We start from the raw sequence: 27,506 nt of genomic DNA, 5'->3' as shown, positions 1-27,506 counted from the left end.
GTCCCTTGGCTTCTTTTAAAAATTGGGAGCGGGGAAAGGGGGATGGATATTGGTATCCTGGATCAAAGTGATCATTAATGCCTCATTGTGGAAATGGTAAATGCCAGCAGCACATACACTGGTGTTCGTCATCTTATGCCTGAAGAAGCCTTCTCTTGATCCAGAGGTGTTGGATTACTACCATCCAGCCTGCAATATTCTTCTCTGGGTGAAAATTGTTCAGATGGTGGTTTTATAGACAAAGCAGATTATGTGCACTCAGAGATGGATATGTGATGGAGGCAACATTGGTTGTTGCTATTGACAATGTAGAGTGCATGTTCTGATCCTCTTGGACCTCTCAATAGCCTTGTATATTGTCAACAATGGCATCTTTTTGGCATAGCATCAGGGTCTGGGAATTGGGCTGCCATATAAATTTTCTTAAGGGGGCGTGATGGCTCAGCAATTAAAGATGCTGAGCTTGTTAGCTGGAAACCTGACAGCCTGGGTTTGAGACCTGAACAACACGTTAGAGTGAGTTCCTGTTACTTACCCCAGCTCCTGCCCACTTAGCAGTTTGAAAACATGCAAAAGTGAATAGATAAATAGGTAACATTTGGTAGGATAGTAACAATGTTCTATGTGCTTCAGTATACAGTCATGCTAATCATATGAACACAGAAGTGTCTTTGGATAATGCTGGCTCCCTTGGCTAAGAAACGGAGATGATCACTTCCCCTAGATTCAGACTTGACTTTATCTTTATAAGTTTTCTTAATAAATAAATAAAAATTACCGATCTTTTGTAAGAAGTTAAAAATAACTTTCCAAGAGGATTTGGGGGATCTCATTCCATACATTGTTTAGGAATGTTTTAATGTATCTATAAGGTTTTTGTTTGATTATTGGGTTTCTGGAAAGTGTTCTATTATTTCAGTGCGATATATATTTAGCAAATTATTTATTAAATTATAACATTATTGCTCTATGTTATTAACTTGTTCATAACTTTTGTAATTTACATATTATTGTGGATATCTTCAGCTTATACATTTTGTTATTATCTTTGTACCACCAAGAGTCTGTAGAGTGAAGTACTTATGAGAAGTTCAGACTTGAAGATATTTTCGCTAACCATTTGGGTATAAATGACTTTTCCTATAATCTATCTCTCTAGAATATTTCCCTAGACAGAATTTACTCATCCAATAAATTCCCCTATTTTGTCAATGATGTAAAAATACTTGCTGGCATTTCCTCAGCAACTGAAATGGGATGGGGAAGAAACACTTAATGAAAAAGCCTCACTAATCGTTTGTTTTCCCTGTAGATGGCTATTCCCTGTGGATCAGGCATCTCATTAAGAGTTACAGTATGTCTGCAATAGGTATTCCTGCATTAATGTCAGAAACGCAAAAATATCTGTACTTGGTGAGTGAGCAACATGACACAGCAATCAAGAAATAAGGATTTCTGGTTTCGGACCTAGTCAAATAAAGGCAGGGGTTTTCAACCAGCATCAAAACATAGTGATTTTATTGCCAAAAATAAACAATAGATGCTAAAATAAATTGTCCTTTGTGCTGCCCCCCCCACCGCCCCAAACACAATAGACGCTCAAATTACCATTACTCTAAATAAACACGAGTGGAGAATATTTTAACTATCTCTCTATTCTAACAATACTCAAGGCAATTAATAAAATTAGAAACAACAAAAAGTTAACAACATAGCATAAATACTGAAAGGGTTAGAAAAAAATAGTTTTAACATTTAGAACCTGGCAAAGGAGACGCGTATTGATAGGTTGTTAGATCTTTGGCTAAAAGGAGATAAAGACAATTCCCAAGTGAATGTGTTCCACTACCGCGCAGCTTTCGTATCAGAAAGACAGGTCTCAAGAAAATGGAGGCTTCTTCCAAAGGAATTCTTGTCAAGATCTTAACAGCCAGACAGTCCCCAGGGAGAAGTGCCTTGAGCTATTTAGAACTTGAGAAGTTAACACCAACGATTCAAAGTGTGCTCACTTTAAAGTAGCTGGCAGATAGTGAAGGTTTTTTTTTTAATATAGGCACTATCTCGTATGGGTCAGTCAGAACAGCCAGATGCAGTTTTTATCAACTTTTTAGACAGATATTTGTAGCTAATTCAAACAGTGGGACACTGATGGCTTATGCGCATTCCTTACAGTCAAAATACTCTTACGACCGGGGTGGAATTTTTTTTCTACCTTGAGTATTTTGCCATCTGTATTGGGAAGAAGGCATGCAGAGAAGCAAAGATACTGCAAAACAGTTATTCATCATAGCCTGGATTTGAAATCGTTAAAAGAATCTAAATAATAGCTAAAACAAACTTCAGCAGACCTGACCAATACTGGCAAGCTAGTTAGCAAATAGGTAATAAAAACATTTTTTGTAATGCAGATGGTACAATGTCCACTTTAAAATATACTCCATTTGCTTTTATGACATAATCATAATTTTGCTTCAAGGTACACAAAAAGAATGAACAGCTAGATAATAAAACTTTAGCATTTTGCTTTTCATTGTTTTATACTGTATTGAATTCCCAGGAAATACAAAAGTACAAGAGAGACTGCAATTTAGCTCAATTTGTAATTCATATACCTTGTTAAAGACCCAAATTTCTCCATTCACTGTTGGCCTGGGGACACCATGTCCATTATAATGGAAAAGGACTCTTTCTTCTTTGGCATTTCGACGCAATGAAGTACAGAGTTTCTTAACTTCATCAACTGTAGGATCTAGACTCTGTTTGTACCGGGCCTAGTTGCAAAAAAAAAAAAGAAGAAGAAGAAGCAACGAATGAATTTTGCTTTTGCAAATGGAAATGCACAATCATTTTAAATTATCTGAAATATTGTGGTATGTACCAGAAAGGACCATGCATTTATCTATCTAAAATACACATATGTATGTACCAATCACACTATTTTCTTTTAAGATTACCAACATTAAATCAAATGCAGAAAAAAAAGAATAAGAAGCAATAAGTAGAAAAAAATAAGTATCTAACTAAATTTATACTTACGCCATTTACTCTTTCTGTGTATATTTGTTCTGCAATTTGATTCTCATTCATTCTCCCTATTTATGAACATTCCTTGGCCATTTATTCTTGATCTATTCCTCTTGTTTTATTATAGGCATTTCATAAATATTCCATGCCCTTCCATTCTATTTACTTTTATGTTTCTTCTGAGATATCCAGCCTTATTCACTCTCATATAACAAAATTCATTTTGTTTCTGTCTACAAACATTCATCTCTCATTATGTACTACATGTTCCTTCTACCCTTTCTACAAAATTTGCATATCTTAAATTTCTCCATTTATTTTCTAATATTTAAGAAATTTTTTTACCAAGGATAAGATCAATAAATGATGTATGCATTATTGGTATGTCACTTTGACAATTTTCCATTTTTATTATTAAACAACTCAATCCAATAAAATAACTTCAAAATATCCACCAATATAACAACAATTCTCTTCAAAATATAAAGTGACAAAAGAACTATAACAGTTAAAACAATTAGAAAAGTTAAGATAAAAAAAAAAAAGATTTTGGCAAGTACATTTTTTTCTTCCTGGTGTTTTTTCCCACAACTGCAAGGTCTACTTTTTTCCAGATCAACCAAGTGTTGAACCATTGATCGTGACAGGAATTGACCAACCAGTTTGCTGCCCAAACCTGAAGTTGTGGGTTGAGAGGGAGTGACTGGCCTAAAGCCAACCTTCATGCCGAAGGTGGCACTAGAACTCAGAGTCTTCTGGTTTCTAGCCTGGTGCCTACCGTACTACAAATAACACACCTATTCTTGCAAGACCTAGGGAACACCTCAGAAGCTTTCTGAAAGCTTTCTGAAGTATCATGAGAACAGGCCACGCATTTTGGACAATGGTGTGAGTGGCCTCGGGAAGAAGGCTTGACATAGCCAGCAGCTCTACCTCACACACAGTAGGGTCAGGCCAAGGGTGCCTCATCAGCAGGAGGAAAGTGACGAAGAGCCTGTGAAGCACAGGGAAGCTGAAGTTTCCCAGGAAGTGGTGGTTTCCTCCATGCTGCTGGCCAAGGCTGGGGCAGCTGAGGCTGTATCTTTGTACTCCAATGTGGCTCAGGGTTTTTTTTTACAGCCCCAGAGCTGCAGCACCCCAAGGGGCCTGAGACATAATATTTCTGCCTCCCTGCACTTGTGCCACACTGCAGTGCACACACCCCAAACTTGCAGACTATATTGGGCCCCCAGGGCCTTCCCTACCCACTGAAGCATCCCCCTGACTCCTTATCTGGAGCTCCTTCCATTTAATGAGCCAGACATCTGGAGCTACGACAACAACAAGGCGTGTTGGGATTATAGTTGTTAAGAGATGTTGTCACATGACTTCTCTCTTTACAACCACATTGCTTAGCAATGGAAATTTCTGTCCCAGTTGTGGTTGTAAGTTGAGAACTATCCGTACACAATAATTTTATTTTCCTGTAAGGCACAACTGAAACTGCTATGAACCAGACCAATTCCTATGTGATGCTTTACCTCTCTAGAGAAATATCATGAGAAGCCAAAAAAATGACTGAGCTGCCTAAACTGAAATACTTTTTACTAAAAACTTACTATCAATTGAACATTGTAATATTGCAATTAGTCTTCGTATTTAAGTCTCTTGGAATTTTTTTTCCCAAGGAAGAAGAATAATTCATCTACCCTGGGTCATGCTTGGCTTTGTATCAGCCTCAACAGTTTTATTAAAATTTGAATGAAGACTAAAATCAATTCCTATTCATTCCTGCATTGGAAAGTCTGGTCAAAGAGAAGGAGCAGGAAACAGATCACTCCAAGCAATAGCAGCATGAAGTATATCCTGCATTTAAATGAAGTTATACAACCCACTTATCTCAAGTTACAAAATATCCCTTCACAATACTATTTTACAGGCTACCAAAATGAAATGCAACATTTTGTTAGATCCGAAAGGGCCCAGCAATCTTTCGCTGCCTGTTTTATCATTTAGGTTCTTGCATTTTTAAAGGAATAAACAGAAACTGAATGCAGAGATGATCCTTAGCATTACAGGCTATTGCAGTACAATATTCATCTGTGTTCATGAACAAAAGATAGGCAGCTGCAAGAAAGAGACTGCAGTTTGTCACTCAGTAATGCCACTCATTAATGCAAGCATTGCCTTGTATCTTACAATTTCATTATGAAGAAGTCGATTTCCAAAATTTATGTCCTAAATCGCTTTCTCCCTTTTGGCATCTTTCTAAGACATGATCACTAAAATCCTCGAGTGGCAGGCAGTTTTTCAGTTGGGAGAAGGGTATTTATATGGGCAATTTCCTCACTTGAATTTCTATCATATGCCTAACATACACTTCAAAGTGAGTTCACAATTAGTAAAAATGAATGGATATTTTAAAAAGAAAGGAATCCCACAGCCGCCAGAACTCTACAGAGAAAACCTAACATTTTCATAGAATTCTAAACATACAATTGCAAGAGGAAAAAAAAAAAAGGGGGGGCGGGGGAGAGAGAAAAACAAAGAGCCTCTTAATCAGGGGTGTCAAACTGGTGGCCCATGGGCTGGATGCCCAGGCCATGCCCACTCCAGCTCTGCGAAGGGGAAAAACATTGCAATATGTCACGTGATGCTGTGAGTTTGATACCCGTGCTCTAAATAAAATACATATCATGTTGATCATCACTTTTCCTTCCTTCTATACACAAAGCAAATGTATATTTATTTTGCCCTTGAAAGGCATAGCCAGCAATTTGGGTTTTGACAGCACTATAAAATTCCTTTTACTGGAAAAACAGGAAACAAATGAAGGAAATGTAGGAAAAAAAACTTGCCAAATTTTACTTCCTAATCTCTCTCCCGCTCCCTCCCTCTGTTGTGCATGCATGTGTGCATGTATAGAGGATAAGGGCAAAAACTTGGGCAAAACCTGGAAAAGATAATTCTCCAACATCAGAATTAATAGGTCTGCACTTCACTTAAATTTTTCTCTGTTTAAACTGCAGATTACTCACCTCTTACTGTTAGGAATGTAAGTCACCTAACAGTTATTTGGGTTAGAAATATATAAACTAGGATAGACATTTTAATACTATGTCTTTAACAAAATGCTAAAACTGTAATTGGGTGTGGTTCCGCAAATGGCCATAATATGGAGCCAGAAACCTGGGTTGTTTAGTCTCAGTGAATCTCTCTGTTCATTCTGTTGGAGAGTATTGTCATTCCTCCTAATGACTGTTACTGATCGTTGATGTAAGTCCATTACTGAACTGTTTTTGATACTGGACTTTGATATTTGGATTATCCCTGAATTGAACACTTGACTGTCTGACCTGTGAATGACTTGGACTGCTTATCTTGGACTCTGCTTAAACGTTTATTGGAAGTAAAAACTTACATTTACTGTACAGTGTATCTGTGTGCTGTTTGTGTGTTATTGTTCACCACTCTCATTACGTCTCCCTGTATGCGCTCATTCTCCTAACGGGGAATTACCTCAACACTTACCACCATCTATAAAATTTTGTACAGTGTCTCAATTCTATTGAGGGACCTGTACAACTGAAGATTTAGGTTTGTGCACATAACAAAAGCTGTTACTTTTTCCTCTCCCTGTGCTGCTTTCCTAACAAACCACTGATGTATCATAGAATACAGAGTATCTTGATGACTAAGATGCTTATAGAACTATTTTGACAGTACGAGGCTTTAAGAAAGCACCAGTCACAACTATTCTGGTGAACAAATTACAATACAAATGTCTTGAGGTGGAAACACAGTATCTGGGGGCATCACTGAACCCCTGAAACCTTATCGTTGAACAACTTTATCTTTGAACTTTATCACTGAACAAGAACATTCCAACTTGCTGCAATCCAACTCCTATATTTCCCCCTTGTCTAGAATACTACATGGCACAGAGAAACCTTCAGAATTGAACTGGACCAGGAACCTGCAGTCAGGAAGTCTGGTGTTTATCAGCGAACTGATGATGAAAGGAAAAAGGGAAAGGAGAAAAGTGGCAGGAATGGGGATGCTGGTAATAATTGGATGGCTGCGTGGTAGCAGAGAGACTACAATAAGAAGGGAAAATAGCCAGAATGAGGCAGGGTGTGAACAGGTAGAAAGAAGGTAAATCCTCAGTCTTATCTGAAATACATTACCTGAAGCTCCTATTGATGTTACCTGCCTCCTCTAAAGAAAAGGGAGAAAGTGTGTTTTAACCATTTAGGTCCACCCCCCCACCCCCAAATGGGGAAGAAAACAATATGAAGACGTCAGTTTGTTTCTTGTGATTCATGCTGGTTTATCCCAGATGTTATCCTATCAAAACAAGTTCTTCAAATTAATCTTTGCAGCTGTTGCGCCGTTTTAATGACAGCACAAATATTGCTCTGTCAATAAATTAGGAGGTAACATTTCACATAAGCAAATAAAACCCATTTTTATGGCTTGGAGTTTCATATCCTTTCAAATGAATGTTTTCTTGTGCCATAGGGCACCTTGATCCTTTTGTATGTAAATCACAACCAATGAGACCTATTTCTCCCAGTAAATTGGTTATAGGATATATGAAGGGATGCAATTTTTCTCTAGCTATAAAAGAAAAACCAAGCAGCTAAAAAAAAGGCATCAGGTAAACTGTATCTAGTTAGAATCTTCTATGAAAGATAGTCCTCAACTTACAGTCACAATTGAGACCAAAGTGATGAGGTCATTAATTGAGTTACCCCTGATTTTACCTCTTTTGCCATGGTCACTAAGCAAATCATCATGGTCGTTAAGCAAATTCAACCTCCTCCTGTGCAGTCTGCTTGTCAGAAGTCCCTTAGGAGGGAGACAAATTGTGATCATAAGACCTGAGGATGCTGCAACTGCCAAGTGCCTAAATTTGGATCCTGTGACTACAACAATGCTAAATGCAAGAACCAGTCATAAATTGCCTTTTTCAATGTCGTCATAACTTTGATTGATTGTAAATTGAGGATTACCTACTCTTATCCCATGCCTCCTTACAATGACCTCAGGGGAATATTGACAGGACTTAATAGATTCTCTCAACATATTAATTGAAGCAAACTGCACAGCTCAACAAGAATTGGCAAGCAGGTTTCTCATTCCTAAGTTCAACCATTAACCAGCCACCATAAGACAAGCATTAAAGAACAGCTCAAATATTTTTACCAACTAACTTCTCCCACGTATCTCACTTCTCCGTGCTGAATTGTCTATTTTGTAAATCCCAGATTTGAAAACAGCAAGAGAGGACATTTGAGGGGGCGGGGCGGGGGATGTACAGCATCTACTCCGTGCAGGATGAGTTTTTGCCATTTGAGCAGCCTCCCATAAATATCATATGTCAGAAAGTGCTGAGGAGTAATACTTTCCATTAAAACTCATTCCATCATTTAGATATGGCCCAACAACCCTAAATGCTACAGAACGTCTTTGATTTATAGAGAATTAATGGACGCTTCCAAACACTATGCCTACAATTATTGTTTGTACATCATTAAGTTATTGTTTATTGTTGTGGTTGAATTATAAGTGGTTAAATAACTGTTAAAGTAATAGAAGTTTTCTGCAAAACATTTGAGAACATAAGGAGCTGACTTGTGAAACGAACAAGATTTGCTTCGGAGAATGATTCGTGCCATGGAGGCCACATGATTCAACTCATTGAAGTGAAAAGGCCACCCAATTTCCCCTGGCAAAGCAAATCATGTGGCTTCATCTTGTCTTAGGAATTGTCCTTGTTTCAGGAAAAGGGTCTATTCAGACTAATCCACTCCCTTGGTGCTGGCAAAAAATACTACAAAAATGGGCCACGCCTTCCCGGTTAAATTCTACAGTCAGGTGCCAACTGAGGACATCAAAATTCCAGTTTTGGAAAATATCAAATCGACATGTTTTTCTTTTAAATGTCATGAGTTGATCAATAAGGGAAATTTCATTATCTCCAAATCAGAGGTGGTATTCAACTGGTTCACACTGGCTCAGGCGAACCGGTAGTGGTGATTTGGTGTGGGTTGCTGAATCGGTGGCAACCCCTGGCTGGCCACGCCCCCAACCCAGTTGCCCGGTCATTCACTTGCCCCAGTCGCTCTCCTAGCTTTCCCTACCACGTGGTGGATATCCCGCAGCTGCTGCACATGCACACTGTGAGTGCAGCCACTACATATGCAGTGCGCATATGCAGCAGTTCTGGGACATCCACCCACCTGCCTATCCGCCCGGAGCACGGAAGGAAGGGAACAGCTGTCTGTTCGGTTACGCTGAAAAAAGGGTGGCTGGGAGCAAAAAACCCACCTCTTTTGCAGCGCCAGAAGCCTCTCCCAACCGGCTGACTACTCTCTTCCTCCTCAGCCATATAGAACAAGCAAGGAAAGAAGGAAGGGAGAAGCAGTCTGTCCGGTTGCTCTGAAAAAGGGGTGGCTGGGAGCAAAAAAAAGCTGTTTCCAACCACCTCTTTCGGAGTGCTGCACCAGCAAGTCAATGGGGTAGACCTGCGTGGCAGGTGGCTAGGATGCAGCAGCAGTGGCGGGTTGGAGCAGTGCAGAAAGCATCTTGAAGAAGCCTAAAGCCACTGCGTGTTTTTTTCAGTGTGGAAGGAAGGAAGGTAAGGTTTCAGGCAGTCAAGAAAGCTGCCTGGCTCAGAGCTGCTGAGGTGGGGGCGAGGCTGCAGCACACGCCTCACTTGAATTTCCCAGCCCCAAAAGCGGGAGGAGAGGAAGGCTTTTTCATGCAATGCAGGATAGGAGACTGGCTGGGATGAACCCTTGTAATAAGAGATTCTGCCGGGCACTTGGAAGCCTGTGTGTGTTTCAGATGGGTCTCCTTTCCTAGAGGGAAAGGAGTGAGGAAGAGAGGAAGAGAGAGGGAAAGAGAGAGACAGAGAGAAAGACAGAGGGAGGGAGGGAGGGAGGGAAAGAGAGAAAGAGGGAGAGAGAAAGAGAGAGGAGAGAGAAGAGAGAAGAAAGAAAAGAAAGAAAGAAAGAAAGAAAGAAAGAAAGAAAGAAAGAAAGAAAGAAAGAAAGAAAGAAAGAAAGAAAGAAAGAAAGAAAGAAAGAAAGAAAGAAAGAAAGGAGAGAGAGAGAGAGAAGAAAGAAAGAAAGAAAGAAAGAAAGAAAGAAAGAAAGAAAGAAAGAAAGAAAGAAAGAAAGAAAGAAAGAAGGGATAGACAAAGAAAAATGGGATGGAAGGGAGAGAAAGAAAGAAAGAAAGAGGGAGGAAGGGAGGGAGGAGAAAATGAAAGCTATATGGATGAGTGGATGGATAGACACATGGAAGGAGGGAGGGAGGGAGGGAGAGAGAAAAAAAAGGAGAGGAAGGAAGGATACAAACCCTGGCTTCAGAAGACTCTTTGAAACAGCACAGCAATCTGGGGCTGGAAGGGATCTCAGGGGTAATCTTCTAGTCAAACTTGGCAAGTTGAAGACTTGTGGACTTCAACTCCCAGAATTCCTGAGCTAATATGACCAGAGGAAGAATTCTGGGAGTTGAAGTCCACAAGTCTTAAAGCTGTCAAGTTTGAAGACCCTTGTTCTAGTCCAACCCCCTGCTCAGGCAGGAAAACTCTGAGGATGCCAAAATCTGACTAGAGGTCCTGGGAAAGGCATCAGAATAACAGAATAACACTTAAAAGGGACCTCGGGGCGAACCCTATACCATTTCAGAGAAATGGCTGTCCAGTCTTTTGTTAAAAACTTCCAGTGTTGGAGCACCCAGAACTTCTGGAGACAGGCAGTTCCACTGGTTAATTGTTCTTTCAGGAAGTTTCTCCTTACTTTTAGGTTGCTTCTCTCTGTTCAGTTTCCATCCTTCTGGTGCTTTGGAAAATATATTGCGCCCCCCCATCTTTCTGGTGGCTCCCTAAAAGCCTGTTGCCTATCGCCCTCTTGGGCAAAGCATGTGAGCCATTTCCTCCTTTCAGTGGTCCATGAAAGTACATCTATAGTACATAGATAATAAAGTCAAAAAAAGGTGAACAACATTTTTACAGAATTATAGATATGTTGAGGCTGGGTGTGGACAAGGAATGGCTGGGAGGGGAAGGGCCAGGCAAGGCACCCCTTGACGTGAGTGACATTGAATTGGCCACACCCACCCAGTCACTTGGCCACCAAGCCACGCCCATCCAGTCACGTGACCCTAAGCCATGCCCACCAAATAAGCCACACCCACAGAACCAGTAGTAAAAAAATTTGAATTCCACCACTGCTTTAAATATGTATGCAGCTAAACAGAGCATGGAAGAAGAAATGCTTTTTTCTCAAGCCTTGAAGACCATTAAAATTGATGGTATTGCTGAAAACGTGCTTAAATTCTTTGAAATAAATAAGAATTCAAATGAATTGGCTGGAATTTATATTGATGTTCTTCCAACAATAATAGCTAGATTTGGGACATGATGAGAGGTTTCAATTAAAAGCTTCAAATTTAACTACAAAAGTTAAACATTTAATTTAGTAGACAATTACAGGCCAGAAAAAAATCTTGTTTCCAACAATGTAAGGAAGCCTCTCAGCAGGATTTAGGAATTAACAGTCAAATCACACAATACAAAATTGTACACAACTTCTTTTTCTCTTAATATTCAATGTTCTTTCCTTCTGCTGCCCAATGTTGTGACTAACTATTTGCTATCATACAGTTTCCCATCTTCAATTGGAAAGAAACTAATACATTTATGCTGTTCATCAGCAAGGATTGACAGAGTTTGCTTATTACAAATTGCTGCAATGTGTAAAACGAATCATTTGCAAATCTACAAGAACCATTTTTCTTGTTTATGTTAGATTGATTGTGATATATGGTCTATATGGTACTAATCGGTTACTAGCTAGTTATAATAACCAATTTATTGGTTGAGAACAGATGGTATAATTTAATCCTTCTGGATGATTGCAATCATGGATCTGTTGGGTGTTTAATTGTAGACTTACATTACTTTAAATTCTGAAGGTGGTGGCTGATACCAATTCACTGACTTATTCCGTTGTACTTTAATTCTGATAAGAATGAATATTTCTATGCCCATTTATATTGCCTTTTATTATGAACCCCGGGGTGTTGGAATACAAATGGATGAAAAACCTCTGGAGGCACAAGTTATCCAGCTTGGTAAAATTGGGGGAACAATTACAGTGGTAAGATAATTTATATCTTTCCTAACATACAATCACTACTTACTACAAAAGATGCCAGATAGATCATTTTTGGAAAAGGTACATAGAACAGAGCCTTCAATTATCACCAAACAGATGTATGTTCAGATTTATACCAAGGAAGCTTTCCTCTTGCTGTCAGCCAAAATACTTTGTTGATCGTACGCAGAATAATATCTAACTGGCAGCATAATTGGAAAACATCAGACTGCACACCCCTAAACATGAAATGGGCAAATTATTGCACAACAGAAATGGACACTGCTGTCACTATAATCCAGCACAAACCTGATGATTGTACTCTGCAGGTCACAGTGTGCAAACTGGAAGCTGCTTCAGGAATTCATGCTGCTTTCCTTCATACAGCCTCACACAAATTTCTGTTTGATTCTTATCAGTCTAAGGCACAGCTAAGCATGATGCTTGTATCACTGTTTCCCACAACAAATGCTAACTGAGCTTGAAATAAGAGAGAAAGCTTCATTTATGATAGGAACATTTGTTTGTATGCTATACTTGTACTTTGCAAAATTACTGCATCTATTTATTGGATTTTTTAAAAAATTACTTTGCTGATTTTGTAACCCACCCCCAACCCATGACTAGCATACAATAGAGAAAAATCACAGAGAAAACCAAAACAAACGTTATAATTAATAATAGCTCATTCCGTCAGCTAATATGGCTGCCATTATATTTAATTTTGATTGAAAGTGTGGTGGAATAAGGTATTCTTAGAGTCCCAAATGTGCCAGGAGTGATGGGGCTGCAGAAACCACTAGGCCCAAGTATGGGCCACAACGAAAAGCATTTGTTACTTAATGCATGTCCCTCTAATCACACATGGAACGAGGACTTCCTGCAGGATTTCTCATGATACTCTTACTGGATAGGGCAGATTCAAGCTTGGCAAGGTGGTGCCCAATGCCATGAAGATCGCTGTAGAGAGTAACCAGCTCTTTGCCTTGATCCCTGATTCCTCCCAGTAGATAGTAGAATGACTTCAGTTTTTCCACCAAATTAGTATGATATTCAAAATATAATTACCACCTAAGTTTTCACAAATATATTGCATTAATAGAGAAATTTGAGGAAAAGTTTTCTCATCTATGTCTTAAGCGTAGATTTGGATTTACATCTATCTTCACACGATTCATTTCTTTTCTTTTTGCAGGTTTTGAAATCTGGGCCTTGTCATCTTGCATTTTTGAGTCAGCAGTCATGTAGATTATTTCACAGCCTTGAAAGTTTCTGCACTGGGTCTAGGACAACTCACCACAGTCAACTTGCCATGGCTAACCCTGCACAGGAAAGAGTTAAACTAATATTGAAAAAATGGAATAGAATAATTAAAGAAAGGATGCTAAAGGAGGGACAAAATGAAAAGTGTGAATGACAAAACTTAAATTTTTTTTATTTATTTTAAATAATAAAATTGAATTGTTCAGTTGTCCCACAGCAAGTTGGCCATGGCACGTTGTCCCACAGCAAGTTGGCCATGACGAGATGTCCATTCCTATTTAACAGATAATCAGAGTTGTAAGGGACCCTGTAGGTCATCTAGTCCAACCCCCCCCACGTCCATCGACACCTCTACCTTGCTAACGTTTACTCTTACACCTCCATTGGTGGTAGGTTCTTAGTATGACAGTTGAGATGCAATGAAATCTGTTGCATGAGTATTAAAACAGCTTTTGATATTGAAAAGAATTTATTTTACAATCATTTTTAAAATTAATTATATTCATTTCATTTACTTTACTTTTTCATTTCCTGCATAGATAATCAGTGCAGCTTGTTCCTTTTACAATTATTGTAATGTGGATGCTATGCTCTGTCTTTTTTTCTCTGCTTCTTTTTCTTTTGCATTAGTCATTTTTCATGGCTTGGGGTTCCAAAATGATAGTTTCAAAGTGAACACCTCATTTTCATTTAGGACAAGTACACTTTTAATCCCCAAACAAATTTTCAATAATAAAACTGTAATCAGAAGTGTAGTGAATAAGGTTCCCCAAAGTATGCTTCAGCATCTCTTGCTACTTCCAAGACACGGATGAGAAACACAATTTTACAGTGTTTATATGCTCTAGAAAAATTCTTGCTGATTATTTCTGTAAAACATCTTCTGCTCAGGTTTCCCTGATGATGAGAAACAAAGTTTGACTACTGATTATGGTTATCAAAAAGATTAACCTAAAATGCAGTAGTTTGGGTGGTGGCAGCCGATTACCTTGTATCCTCTGGGGAGGTCTAGGAAATGTGCTTTATCTGTCATGGCACTTACCTTCTGAACAGGTTCTCCTTGGAAAGACAGGATCTGCCTATTGGCCCTTCGTAATGCGGTACAGACATGTTTTTTCCCAGACACCGGAACCAGGATATTATTGGAGCTTTAGTATGGTTAGTGTGAGATCTAAGGCTGTGAATTGTTTATTGGGGCCACAACTTTGCCTTTTTGTTTTTCTTTTTTTAAGTTGATTTTTGAAAACTGTTATGTCTTTATCTCTGTTTACCACCCAGGTTCCTTTCACAGATGGGAAACTATATTAGGCTGGGAGGGGAGGGGAGGGATGAGTAGAGGCTGGTGAGGCGTCCCTCGATGTGAGTGACATTGAGTTGGCCATCCTTACACAGTCACATAACCACCTAGCCACGCCCACCCACCCGGTCATTAGGCAGATCATATTAATGGTCCGCGGGATTTAAAATAATGAATTTAGTGGTCCCTGAGGTCCAAAGGTTCGGTGACCCCTGCTCTAGCCCACATTTTGCAATCAGAGACTTAAAAGGTTTACTCTGAAATGGACTCATCAAGTGGGATTCAAAGTTAATTACATTTGAAACTCACACATGGAAATCAATGAGATTTGCTTGCAATGGTAACTTGAGTCTATTTGCTTTTTATGGTTCTGCTCTAAATGTCTCTAAATCTGGATCCAATGTATTAGTGAAATACAAATAATAATGACAAGTGTAAAACAGAATTGCTAGAGGGGAATATAAACTTAAGAAAATCCCAATCCTGAAATAGACTGTTCCATTAATTTATCACATTTATAACCATCCCAAGCTAAAAGTCTCTATGCAATATACAAGAAAAACAAGATTATAAAATTAACATACTACAACTCTCAAATCAACACTAACGCTCAGTGCCATCAATCAGCCCTTCAACTGGGCCAAAAACATGCTAAAACAACATAGTTGTTACTTGTTGCAGAATGGCAACAGGGCAGAAGCTGTGCTATGTCAAGGAGGGAATATTCAGAATGGCAGCTCCACTACAGACAAGGTCTGATGCCTAATACATCTCCCATGGACTTTTTGCAGAAAACATTTTCATTAGCCTTCTCTTTGACTGTGCTTGACAGAAAGGGCGTTGGTACTTACCTGATACGCCCGTTCTCTGTGAGCTGTGAAGTGCATCCAGAAGTGGGAGGTGCTTCAGTCTCTTCTGGAAAGGCTGGGCTTAAAACTCCGGGATGCTCCTCCTCCTCCACGGGATACCTCCTCAGCGTCCCCCAGTTTTGCAAAGACTGAGTGCCAAAGTCTGGGACTCATCACCTAATCTAGATCCCTGACCGGAATGGAACCCCACCAGACGGAAAGAAATGGGTGGGGCTGGATGCTCTTCACAGCTCACAGAGAACGGGCGTATCAGGTAAGTACCAACACCCTTTCTCCCATGAGCTGTTCAGAGCATCCAGAAGTGGGACATACCAAAGCTTGGCCTGTCTTTAGAGAGGGACTCCGTCTGGATCGAAATCCACTCCTAAACTCTGTGGACCCTCTGTAGGACTCTTCTGCCAAATGAAGCGTCCGCTGAGGCATAGACATCAATTTTATAATTTCTGACAAAGGGAGATGGTGAAGCCCAAGTTGCTGCTCTGCAAATTTTGTCTATGGAAGCCCGTGTGGCCCATGCTGCTGATGTTGCTGCACTCCTTGTTGAGTGGGCTGCAATGCCCTTAGGAACTGAGATGGACTGGCATTCGTAACTTTTAGCTATGGTGGCTCTCAACCATCTATCAATGGTCATCGCCAACACCTTTTGCCCTAAAGTGGATGGGTTGAAGGATAGGAATAGAGCCTCAGATTTTCGAAATGCTGCCGTGCGGTCTAGATAGATGCTTAAGGCCCTTCGAACGTCAAGTCAATGCCATTGATGCTCCAGTCTATGAGATGGTTTCGGACAAAAATTTGGAAGCACCAACTCCTGCGCTCTGTGGAAGGCTGAATTTACTTTAGGAGTGAATGATGGATCCAATTGGAGAATCACTCTGTCCGCATGAAACACGCACAAGTCCTTTCTCATTGCTGATGTGTTTGCAATTAGGAAGACCACCTTATATGTCAGGAATTTAAGACTATCAGTTCTTAAAGGCTCGAACGGGCCAGTTGTAAGTGCGGTTAACACCTTGTTGAGGTCCCAGGTGGAATAGCGGTGAATTACAGGAGGTCATAAGTTTGCAGCACCCTTAAGAAAGCTGCGGACATGTGGATGGTGCGCTATGGACCGGAGGTCACCCCAGGCTATCACCAAGGCTAAAGCCATCACCTGTCTGCGTAAAGTATTTGGAGATAGGCCCTTGGTCAACCCCTCCTGTAAAAGGCCAATAATTGTCGTACTGATGGGGCAGTTGGGTCGATCTTAGACCCTTGGCATCAGCGACAGAAGGCAGACCACGTGGCCTCGTATATACGATTTGTTGAGGACTATCTGGATGCTTGAATGATGGCAATAGCATCCTCTGAAATCTGTTGGGCCCATAAACGGCTCCGCTTAACCTCCATATGGTTAGACTGAGCCATTGTCAGTATTGGCCCTTGGGAGAGGAAAACCTCTGACGGTGGAATTTTCCAAGGTTGTTCTCTCGACAGGTCCTGTAAGTCTGCGAACCATATTCGCCTGGACCCATAAGGGGCGGCCAATATCAATTCTACTCGTTCCTCCAATAACTTCTGGATCAACCTGGGTATTACCGGGAGTGGAGGAAACGCATATAGAAATCTATAGGTTTACCATTTTTGTTAACTTTGACACTACATCCTCTTGAATAGCTACACTAGCAGAGCCCAATACTGAATTTATATATTTCAGTTTTTTAAACTGAGGAATAAATTTCAGAAAAAGAATTCAGTATTGCTCTGTGAAAGTGCCTACCAATTCCATTCTTAATCTAACTTCTTAGATGATTTTGTACTATTATCTTTTTTTTTTTGTACTATATATATCTGCATAAGGCTGTAAAAAGCTTCAGTACATTTTTAAGCTGCATTCTAAAAAGGTTAGGCGATCAAACATGGCTTCCCCTGGCTTCTCTCTCTCTGCTATAGAGAGAACATTCCATTAGGGACTGTTGGTCCAGGTAAGTAGTCTTGGCTAGGAAAGATTTTTGTGCCACTACTGGCACAAAATAACAAACTCCTTTGGTTTGTTAATAGTATTTCCATTTTAAGTGTTTCTTTTTCAGTTAATGAATTGTAATTATGAAAATATCAGCCATTCTTTTATATACACAGTGCAACATCTTTTTTATAGATTATCATTTTCAAATCTACTTTGAGCTCCCCATAGTTCCTTGTAGCTCCCATCCCAATCACGTGACCACCAAGCCACACCCACAAATTAGGCCACGCCCACAGAACTGGTTGTTAAGAAATTTGAATCCCACCCCAGACTAAAACTAGTTGACATTCTCTGAACTGAACACAACTATTTTCTTATTTCCTGACAGCTGAATTTGCTCAGGACTTCTAAATGAGAGACTTAACAAAGTGTCTTGGATTGTCTACACTGTATATAGCATCTTTGTGATTACTTATATGCTTACTGAGACACTAATAAAGCTTAGAGAAACAAGCCATGTTGGATTATTTACAGTAGAGGTTATTCTTTTTGAGTAGTCATGAACTTATTTTTCCTCCAGAACAGATGTGAAGCTACCTGGCCCATAGTTCGTTTATCACTTTAATCTCTCTTTTAAAAACTAGGATGGGATTGTCTGTTTTCCAATTCTGTGTTAAAGTTTCATATTTTTTGTGGAAAAAAATCAGCAATTTCAAAGTACTTTAACAACTTTTGAGTGTCACCATCCAGACCTGGGGATTTATATTTAGTTTTTCAATGTGACTTATATCCTTGCTCATTGCTTCTATTTACGTATGTTCTCTGATCTTCTGTCTGAAAAAAGCACTTAGTAACACAGCCATCTGCCCTAGGATCTCAGCAATGAAAACAGAACCAAAAATGTATTCAATTATTTCACTATAATATCCCCATTGTCAAATGTCGCAGTGGTTTCCCTGGTCAGTGAGTAGATGTGAAGAATATTCTGATTTTTGTCTTAATGTTCCTTGCTGTGTACTTCTCAAAGTCATTCTTTCTTTCCATTTTTTTTCCTTTGCATCTTATCAGCTGCTTATATATCTGTAAGTGATAATCTAAAATCTACTGAATTACTGACAATCAGGAAGCCACTGTTCTTGTTTCATTTCTTTAAAATGTACATATTAAATTGATTTACTGATAAGAAGTATTTATAAAAAGTAATGGGAGTTGTGCTCATGGTCACTTCTAATAATATAACTCTGAAACTAAAATTATAGTTTACTGAACTTATTTGTAGTTTCTATTTACTGAAAACCTCCAACCCTTTTTGAGAATTTTATAGCACATTTTAAAAATACATGTTACTGTTGTAGTAGATATAGCAATTTGAGTACATCATAATTTATTTATTCTAAATCACAAAGAATTGCAGTTCTATGGAATTGGATATAGCTATGGCAATACAATGTGTAATTATATACTGTATAACACCACCATCATTATCCCCCCAAACCCTAAACCATTAATGTTACCATTAAAATATGTTTTGTGCTGTACATTAAGTTATGTCCTATTTGAGCCCATTTAAGTTTTTAAATAATACTATTTAAATATTTTACAAAATGTTCTCTTCTTATCATCCCATCTGAATTAACTGGGTATTTTCCAACCAAATTGTTTGCTTTATACAAGAAGTATTTGGAAAGATCTAAAACTTTACAAAAGGTTATGTCGGGAAGGGAATTAAGGGGAAAAGTCAGAACTGCTGAACACCTTTGTCCCTGTTTTCCCTCAAAAGATAGAGAGAAGTCTTCATAACATGAATGAAGTTCATGACTTCCCAGTGTGGTAGGAATTCATCTTCTTACCTCAAATGAATGCAAATTCAAATACCTAGGCCAAACAAACTAGTGTGTTGAAAGATAACAGAAGTAATGTAATCTTAGAACCACTATCATCTTCAACTCCTAGAAAATTAGTGAGATGCTAGGGACTAGAGAAGAGCAAACTAGCAAAATTTTAGAAGGGGGAGAGAGAAGACCTGGCAAACTAAAACGACTTATTTTAATGTCTATTAATGGGCAAAATACTAATACAAATGGTCAAAATAATGCTTTTGGTTATCTGAAGCCAATATAGATTTGTCAAAAACAAGATATGTCAGACTAATCATATCTCCTTATATTATCAGGTGATTAGTGCAGTTCTAATCAGTTAAAAACCACCTGTTCAATGACCATTTGAAGTTCTGACAATGCTGAATAAGTGGTACTTATAACTGGTCCTCAAAGTTCTGGCCATTGCATCATCCTCATAGTCACATTACTGTGGTCCAGACGCTTGACAACTTATGATGTAGCATTCCACAAGACCCAAAGTCAAAAGTCAATGAGGAAGCCAGCAGGGAAGGTTTCAAGTCACTCCCATCGCTTTTTCTCCTAAGGTCTCCTGTTACAGAGTATGAGAGCCCAGGGATTGTATTCTGCAGATTTTGCTGTGCTGCAGCACACATACACTTACGCAGTATATAGCATTCCCTCCCCAGCTGACATCCATTCACTGCAATCCCTGCCACTTTTTCCCCTGTAATTGCAGCCTGTTTGTGAACTACCCAAGACTTCCCGCCAATTTCCCCATTGATTTTATTGGAAGCTAGCAGGAAGTTGCAAGTTACAGTCACATGACATCTTCACTTAATGACTCACAATTTTCACTTGTGATGACAATGGGGCTTGTCAGGATCGCCATAACTAAGTGATGCAGTCACATGATGTTGCGCTTTATGATCACATCTTAGTGACAGAAATTCCAGCCCCAGTTACCGATGTTAAGTGAGGGCTACTTGCAGATCAAGGAATATTGTGGATTTTATGTATCTTGATCTCAGCAAAGCTTTTAAAAAGTTTAGCATGATACTCTTGTAGCAAAAGCTAAATTGAATACACTTAGTTTAGATCAGTGGTAGTCAACCTGGTCCCTGCTGCCCACTAGTGGGCGTTCCAGCTTTCATGGTGGGCGGTAGGGGTTTTGTCCCCTACTTTATAAATCACCATCACTGTGGGTCCGGTGGGCGGTTAGAGAAAATTTTACTACTAACAGAGATACAAAAGTGGGCGGTAGGTATAAAAAGGTTGACTACCCCTGGTTTAGATGGTACTACAATCTGATGGATTTACAGCATGGCATAGGGGTCCATAACCTTGAGGGACTGCCTAAATCCCATAATCTCTGGCTGATCCAATCTGCAATGGGACAATTCGCCCCGGTTGTCTTACCATGGCTGACTTACCATCAGCTCGACATGGGACAATTCAATGCTGGATAACTCAAGAGAAAGACAAGTGAATTGCAGCGGGTCTTGTCTTGCTTTAGGTTTGAACCTTCTTAAGGTTGGGGTGAGCTAGAGTATGGAGTCCCAGCAACTCACTTTTGAGTTGTGAAGTCGCCACTGTAATTTGTCCCATGGTGACTGAAATAGGGCGAGTGGGCTGGGGTAAGATGGCTGGGGTGAGTCGGCTGGGGCAAGTCAGCTAAGTGAGTCAGCAAGGGCGAGTTTTCCTAGACCCCTGGCAGGATTGATTTGTTCTGGGTTCCTTCAGTCAGTTCCTTCCTGGAATGAGATTAGTCCTGAAATTCAAACAGTCCCTACTGGTGTTTTGAAGGCCTCTAAAGACCTGGCTTTTCACCCATGTCTTTAGCAAAACATGATTAAAGCCCCCTTTTCTCCTTTTAGTTTTCTCCCACCTGGGTTAGTTATCATTGCCATCTCTGGTCTTTTTTATTTGAAGTTGTTTTCTTGTGTTAAGTGTTTTTTTTTAATATTTTGTAGATTTCCCAGGATCACTGGGAAGTTTCAAATAGGGTACTCCAGGTCAGCGTTATCAGTTTATTGCTATACAATATCTTTACTGGTCTAGAACATGGAACACAAGAGATATCTATCAGTTTTGCAGATATCCAAGGTAGGGGGATTGGTTAACAAATTAAAGGACAGTTCACAATTCAGAACAACCTCAATAAATTTGAACATTGAGCAAAATACCACAAGATGATGCTCATCTGTGATAAATAAAATCTTGCACTGGATAGAAAAAAATAAACTGCATACATTTAGGTTTGGAACAACCTGTCTTGGCAGCAGTGAATGCAAAAAAGGAAGCAGAAGAACTAGATTACTGGATATGAGCAGGCAACGTGATATGACTGCTAAAAAGAGGTGCTGGTTGTCACATTAAAAGACCCTCAAGGCATGGGGCCAGGTTACTTGTGAGCCTATCTGTTTCTCTGTATTGGGGTAATTTCTGTAGTCATTACAGCAGTTTTAAAAGTAACTGGGCATGTCTATGACTCTGCTCATTAAATAATCCTTCCTTTCCTTTCTTCTCCTCTCCTTTCCCTTTTTCTTCTCAGAATGATAGCTAATCTCCAAATATGGAGTTGCCAGATATATGAAAAGATTTAGAGGGAGGAGGGGTAAGAAGAGTTTAGTATCTGTGGATTTTCAATTATATTGTTAGAAATATAATATGGTTCATAATTGTGCTCTGGAGCAACTAAGCTATTTTCTTACTCTTAAGGAAATATCTATGTTCAGTGATGAATAAAGTCCACATGGATACATCTATCGGCAACTGAGTTCTACAACTACTTATTTATTGATTCATTTAAATATTTGTGTGGCCACCCATCTTAAGCAACTCTGTCCAGTTCACAACAACCAAAACCAACTTAAAACTTTGCTTCCTTATATAATAATTTCTGACTAACTTCTCTTTTTAAAAAAACCTTTTAAATAGGAATTTCAACTGATTGTTCCTGGTTTGAAGCATAACTGCTTTCTTCAGTCATTTTAAAAGTTACATAAATCACAACATGTTGCATAATTTTAGCTCAAATTTCTTAAAATAGTTAGAAATGTTACAAATGGCTGAGCAACTTGCACTGTATTACATGTCATATTTTTAAAATGTCAAAAAAAACCCACCAAACTCCAAAACAAAACAAGGTTCTCTGATAAACAAAGATTCCTATACGAATCTCTCTCTGGTAAATATCTGTAATGCATATCATGACAATTTTGAGAACATACAATTGAGTATTAAATTCAATACACATTAATGGATATATGACGTGGTTGTTATTTTCTACTATTATTACATTCTTTTAAAGTCATCTAGGTTTTCTGGGGGGTTTAGGGCCATTTAACACCTAGCCTGAAGAGGATATATACTGTAATATAATTGCCATATGCTAAATCTGCCATAACTATATTATGCAAGTTCTCCAAAGGTGGATAAAACACTGCCAGAATCTTGTATTGATGATTTTTTGTTTCTTGGACATGTGGAAGAAATTATTCGATAAGGTTGAGCCTACCATGAGTTGACTCACCTTTGCTCCTAATCATAGCCTAAAAAGAGGATATTGGTATTTCAATACCTGTTAAATCCTTTTTAAGAAAGATTTTGCTTCAGCTTACCATAAAAAAACAAGATGTGCTGCAACAGCTGAATCTAAAAAATACATAACTAATTATAATTAATTACCTCCTTGAAGGATCACCTTGAAAATAATGCTACAATTACTGGACGTCAGCACGGATCTAGCAATAACAAATCTTGCAGACCAATTTTAATTATGTTCTTAAAATTGTATACATTTCTTCATAAAGTCCTTTGACACCGGTGATTAAACACTATCTTTTATCGTCATTTCTACCATCTTTATTGTTTTTTGTTGTTAATCTTTGTAACAAACTGGAAACTGCGGGGACTTTAGCGGCATATAAATTTTACACTAATACATTAAAAATGTGGGGATGCTGTGGGCATAATGTACCTTGACTCAAAGAAATCTTTATAAAGTCCCCAATGAAACGCTAATTAGCATTCTAGAATAAGTATGAGCTGGATGGCATGACAATTAAATCTATGCATAGTTAGCCAAAACAGCATATTCAAAGAGTTTTCATCAATGGTACCTCAATAAACTGCAGAAAGGTATTCAGTGCAATGACACAAGAAGCAATCCTTGTTCCTCAATCTTTAATGTTTTGATTAATTCTTTAGCTAAAGATATGGAGGAACTATTTATTAAATGTGCAGAAGATACAAATATGGGTGGGATAACTAATACATTCATTTAAATCTATATTAGTGAACAAACCATATTTGGGAGGGTTTCATTTTGATTCCTTGACTAAACAGGAGTTTGAATTTGATACCCAAAAGGGCCCTTCTAGCTCTGTGTTTCCATAATAATCCTAAGCAAACCCAGGCTTTTATGGGGCGATGCTGGCTTTCTGAATCCAAGATTCACTGATGACAAGTCTTTGATTCTCTTTGGATTCTTAATAGCTTTGATGCAATTATATTCTTCAGAGCCATTGTCAGAATTCAATCTAGAAAAGTTAGGCAATGTTTCTATTATAAACCAATTAATAATGCTTGGAGATTTCTCCTTGACTGTGTTCCATTTTCACATCAATATCATGCAACCATATGAAATAATTGGACAGATCTTTTGTAAGACTCTAATGGGTTGCAGATACCAAGCAGTGCAATCTCTTCACTTCAGGGACAGATAATGATGTGAGCGACTGGTCAACCCCTAAATGTTGTAACAGCGTAAAATGTGTTAAACTAAGTAGACTTTTATGGTACATTTTAGAATTACATTACTTCAGAGAAGAAATATATAATTAATTGACACAATATAAATTTGTCTTTGATTTCTAGCAGTAAAGGCAAAATTAGTTTTCAATATCTCTCCCTACACCATGTCCCAATCTAAGGAAACAGAATCATATTATTGTTGCAATTATATTGTCCTGTACAACTATTCTATTGAACTATGACAGCCAATCTGGTATAGTGGTTAAGGCATTAGGTTAGAAACCAGGAGACTGTGAGTTCTAGTCTTGCCTTAAGCACAAAGCCAGCTGGGTGCCCCTGGGCATAATTCTCTATCTGTCCCAGGAACATGGCAATGGCATAACACTTCCAAAAAAACTTGCCAAGGAAGCAGCGACAGGGACTTGTCCAAGCGTTCACTGAGAATTGGACACAATTGAACAAAAGGCGGAAAAATTCCAACAAAATGCTATACCTTTTCAAACAATAAATTGAATATAACATTTATGTCACAATACCAATTGCAATTACTTATTCTTTTTCTCTAAACCTTCCTTCCAATTCAAGAAAATACAAATATTGGAAAAGTTTTTAAGTTACCATATACTTTTATTGCAATAACTGCTATATTTACTGCTATACTTTTATTGCAATAAAAAGAATAATATTGCAATGCCATGGTCACTAAAAGAGCACCCCGGGACCCCAGAGTTATTGTATTTATTTCTCTAAAGTTAGAAATAGATCTTGCAGGCAGAAATCCAACATCAGAAACCAACTCTTGTTTCCTTACTTTCAGTCATTAGATCTTTGTGATCCCTTGTCTAGGAGGCAGACTCAAAGACCACACAGGCAAGTATGAGATTAAAACCTTATATGCCTCTGATCCATCTATAATCTGTACTTGCTATGGAGATAGCATACATTTATTCCCTCTCCCTGATTTCAGGAAGAGGCAAATCCTCTCCTCTGTAATCCTTCATGTAACTGTTACATGCTATCACAGCTTTGTAACTGTCAACCACATATGGCAGAATATTAGATATATACTGTATATATGGTGTACCAAAATTGTTTTATTTCTCTACTGGCTGTGTTTTGTTTAATTAAATTGATAGAAAAATTATCTGGACAGACTCCAGGCTTGAAGATCTTAGAAGATACAGTACAGGTCTCTCTGATTTGCTGATCAAAAAATGTTATCCAAATTTGAAAGATTGGGTTCATGCATCAACGCTATGAAATAAATGGGTGAATGAGTGAGTACCTATGTACATCAAACCTCTACCAATTTGAACCAGCAAGGCTCTTTTTGGAAATCTTTACAAAAATGTCATGTCAGCATTTTATAGGAATATGTTGGCAAGAACTGAATAGTGGTTAGCAGGCCTTACTATGCTTAGCTCAGACAATCCTGCGTAATGTCAGAGTAACATTATAATGTAACACTGACTGATAAGTAATTTCCTATTGGCATTTTCTATACATTCTTTTCAAGAAATTATCCCAGCCACTTAGGAACGGTATCATAAACAAAGGATTCCATTGCTTTTGAGAACCATAAATCAACCTTATCTGAAACAGGAGGATGTAATTTATCTACCATTTACTAGTCAAAAAAGAAACCAATCAAGTCTTCAAAAAAAAAAAGAACAAAAGGTCCAGGGTGAAAAAACCCATCTCAGAAAAATAATAAGAAAAATAATGCTAATAAGCATGCAATTTAAACTTTATAGTGGGGCTGAATGGGAGTTATAACTGCCATGGGAACCATAAAGAGCAAACCACAACATTTTGAAGCATCCCAATTATCTATGATGTAATTATTAAACATATTTCAACTGGACCAAAATAACAGTAATGGTAACAATAACAATTGCCAAATTGCTGGGAATATATTAACATTTCATAACATGAATTAAAATATGTTTATTGTTTACAAAGCTAGCCTTCAGAGTTTGACTAACTGATCCACAGTAGTTACATTTTTAGATGCATTTTTAAATAATTCAAATGTTAGCTGTGAGCTGCTTGACAGCATTTTTTAAACAACATAGCTTGCTAGGAATGGAATAAACAGTTCATCCTAGACCTCTTAACACTAAGGGCATGCTTTCTGTTTTGTCAGACACTGAATGCCATGTTCTAGATGTTAATAGGACTTTATGCGTTCTTTATGCACAGTTGATGCCACAAACCAATCAGCACAAAACTACAAGATTCCCTACGAAAAAATTCAATCCAGGTTTTTCTGGAGTTCAACAGTATTAAAAGTAGTGAAAGGGAAAACAAGGTGATTGAAAGTATTCACACTAAAATCATATAAAACATTCTCCAATCAATATGATTAGATAAGCATCATATTTCAATTTCTTTTAAAATGTAATTAGAAAGCTTTCAAGATGCATTCCTAGCTAAACAAAGTTTTGTCCTCCATAAATAGGACTTCAATACCTACAGGCAAGAACACTCAAAAAGGGCACAACAGTTTAATTATGCGTATCTCTAGGAACCTTCTAGTCACTTGTAAAAAATTATTATGCAAGCTAAAATAATGCAGTTTCCATTAAGAACTGCAGTGCATTATATAGAATGTCAATAGATGACACTTCAGCACTGATCAAATTTAGAGAATTTGTATCAGAGCCATTTAGTCTACGGATATTTATAAACTTTTGATAAAGAAACCTTGAATACTTCTTTGATATCAATTAAACTTAATATGCAAAGCCACTTAGGAACAAGTAGTTATCAAAAGTATTGTCAAGAAACAGTGATAAATGTCCCACTTATACAAATTTGAACGACATCACAACCATTTAGTTATCTGAAAAGCAGCAGTTACTTTGATAAAGGATATATTTGTGAAATGATTTGAAACCAAGACATGAAGAGAGAGACAAGAAACGTAACACTCAGATGATGTCTCATGGGGGCTTCAATGTTTTTATGCACAGACTTGAATTCTTTAAAAAATGATACGATTTCTATATGAAGTGGCAACTGTGATGGTACAGGCCACAGAAAAAAGCATATTTCACAAGAGAAAGATATATAACTTGCACATTAAATAAGGAAACACATGTGTACATACAAGTTCCTATTAATTTTACAGAAGTTATTGTATTTATTTGAATTTATTCCAAAATTAAATTTATTCCAAAAGCAACTAGCTCTTTCTCTGACTCCTCTTTGCTGTATTCTTGAATAAAAATACTAAATTGAAAAGTAGAATTATTTTGTGCACCTAACCTAAGGAATGGCCTTATCCACATGCCAGATTTCTATGCATGCATGGCTTATAAGGAAATTAAGAAAACCTTTGGAAAATGAGTCTGTCTTCCCTCA

At 38.2% G+C, this 27,506-nt stretch overlaps 1 protein-coding gene across 3 annotated transcripts in view; it reads right to left on the bottom strand.

Annotated features, from left to right (window-relative positions):
- RPTOR (regulatory associated protein of MTOR complex 1) overlaps positions 1-27,506 on the bottom strand; it is a 376,730-nt gene that overhangs the window by 262,507 nt on the left and 86,717 nt on the right. For 2 of the 3 annotated variants that reach the window (XM_026701786.2, XM_026701785.2), the window contains exon 4: positions 2,613-2,771. The exons of the other annotated variant lie outside the window; for it this stretch is intronic. In XM_026701786.2, the coding sequence (XP_026557571.1) occupies positions 2,613-2,771 (159 nt within the window). The remainder of the gene's footprint in view (positions 1-2,612; positions 2,772-27,506) is intronic. 3 annotated transcript variants of the gene reach the window in all.

Source organism: Pseudonaja textilis, chromosome 2, assembly GCF_049901715.1.
Source record: "Pseudonaja textilis isolate UNSWEBS1 chromosome 2, rPseTex1.2, whole genome shotgun sequence".
Lineage (NCBI taxonomy): Eukaryota > Metazoa > Chordata > Lepidosauria > Squamata > Elapidae > Pseudonaja > Pseudonaja textilis.
The sequence above is the reverse complement of the archived record's forward strand: the minus strand, read 5'-3'. Positions and strand labels throughout refer to the sequence as shown.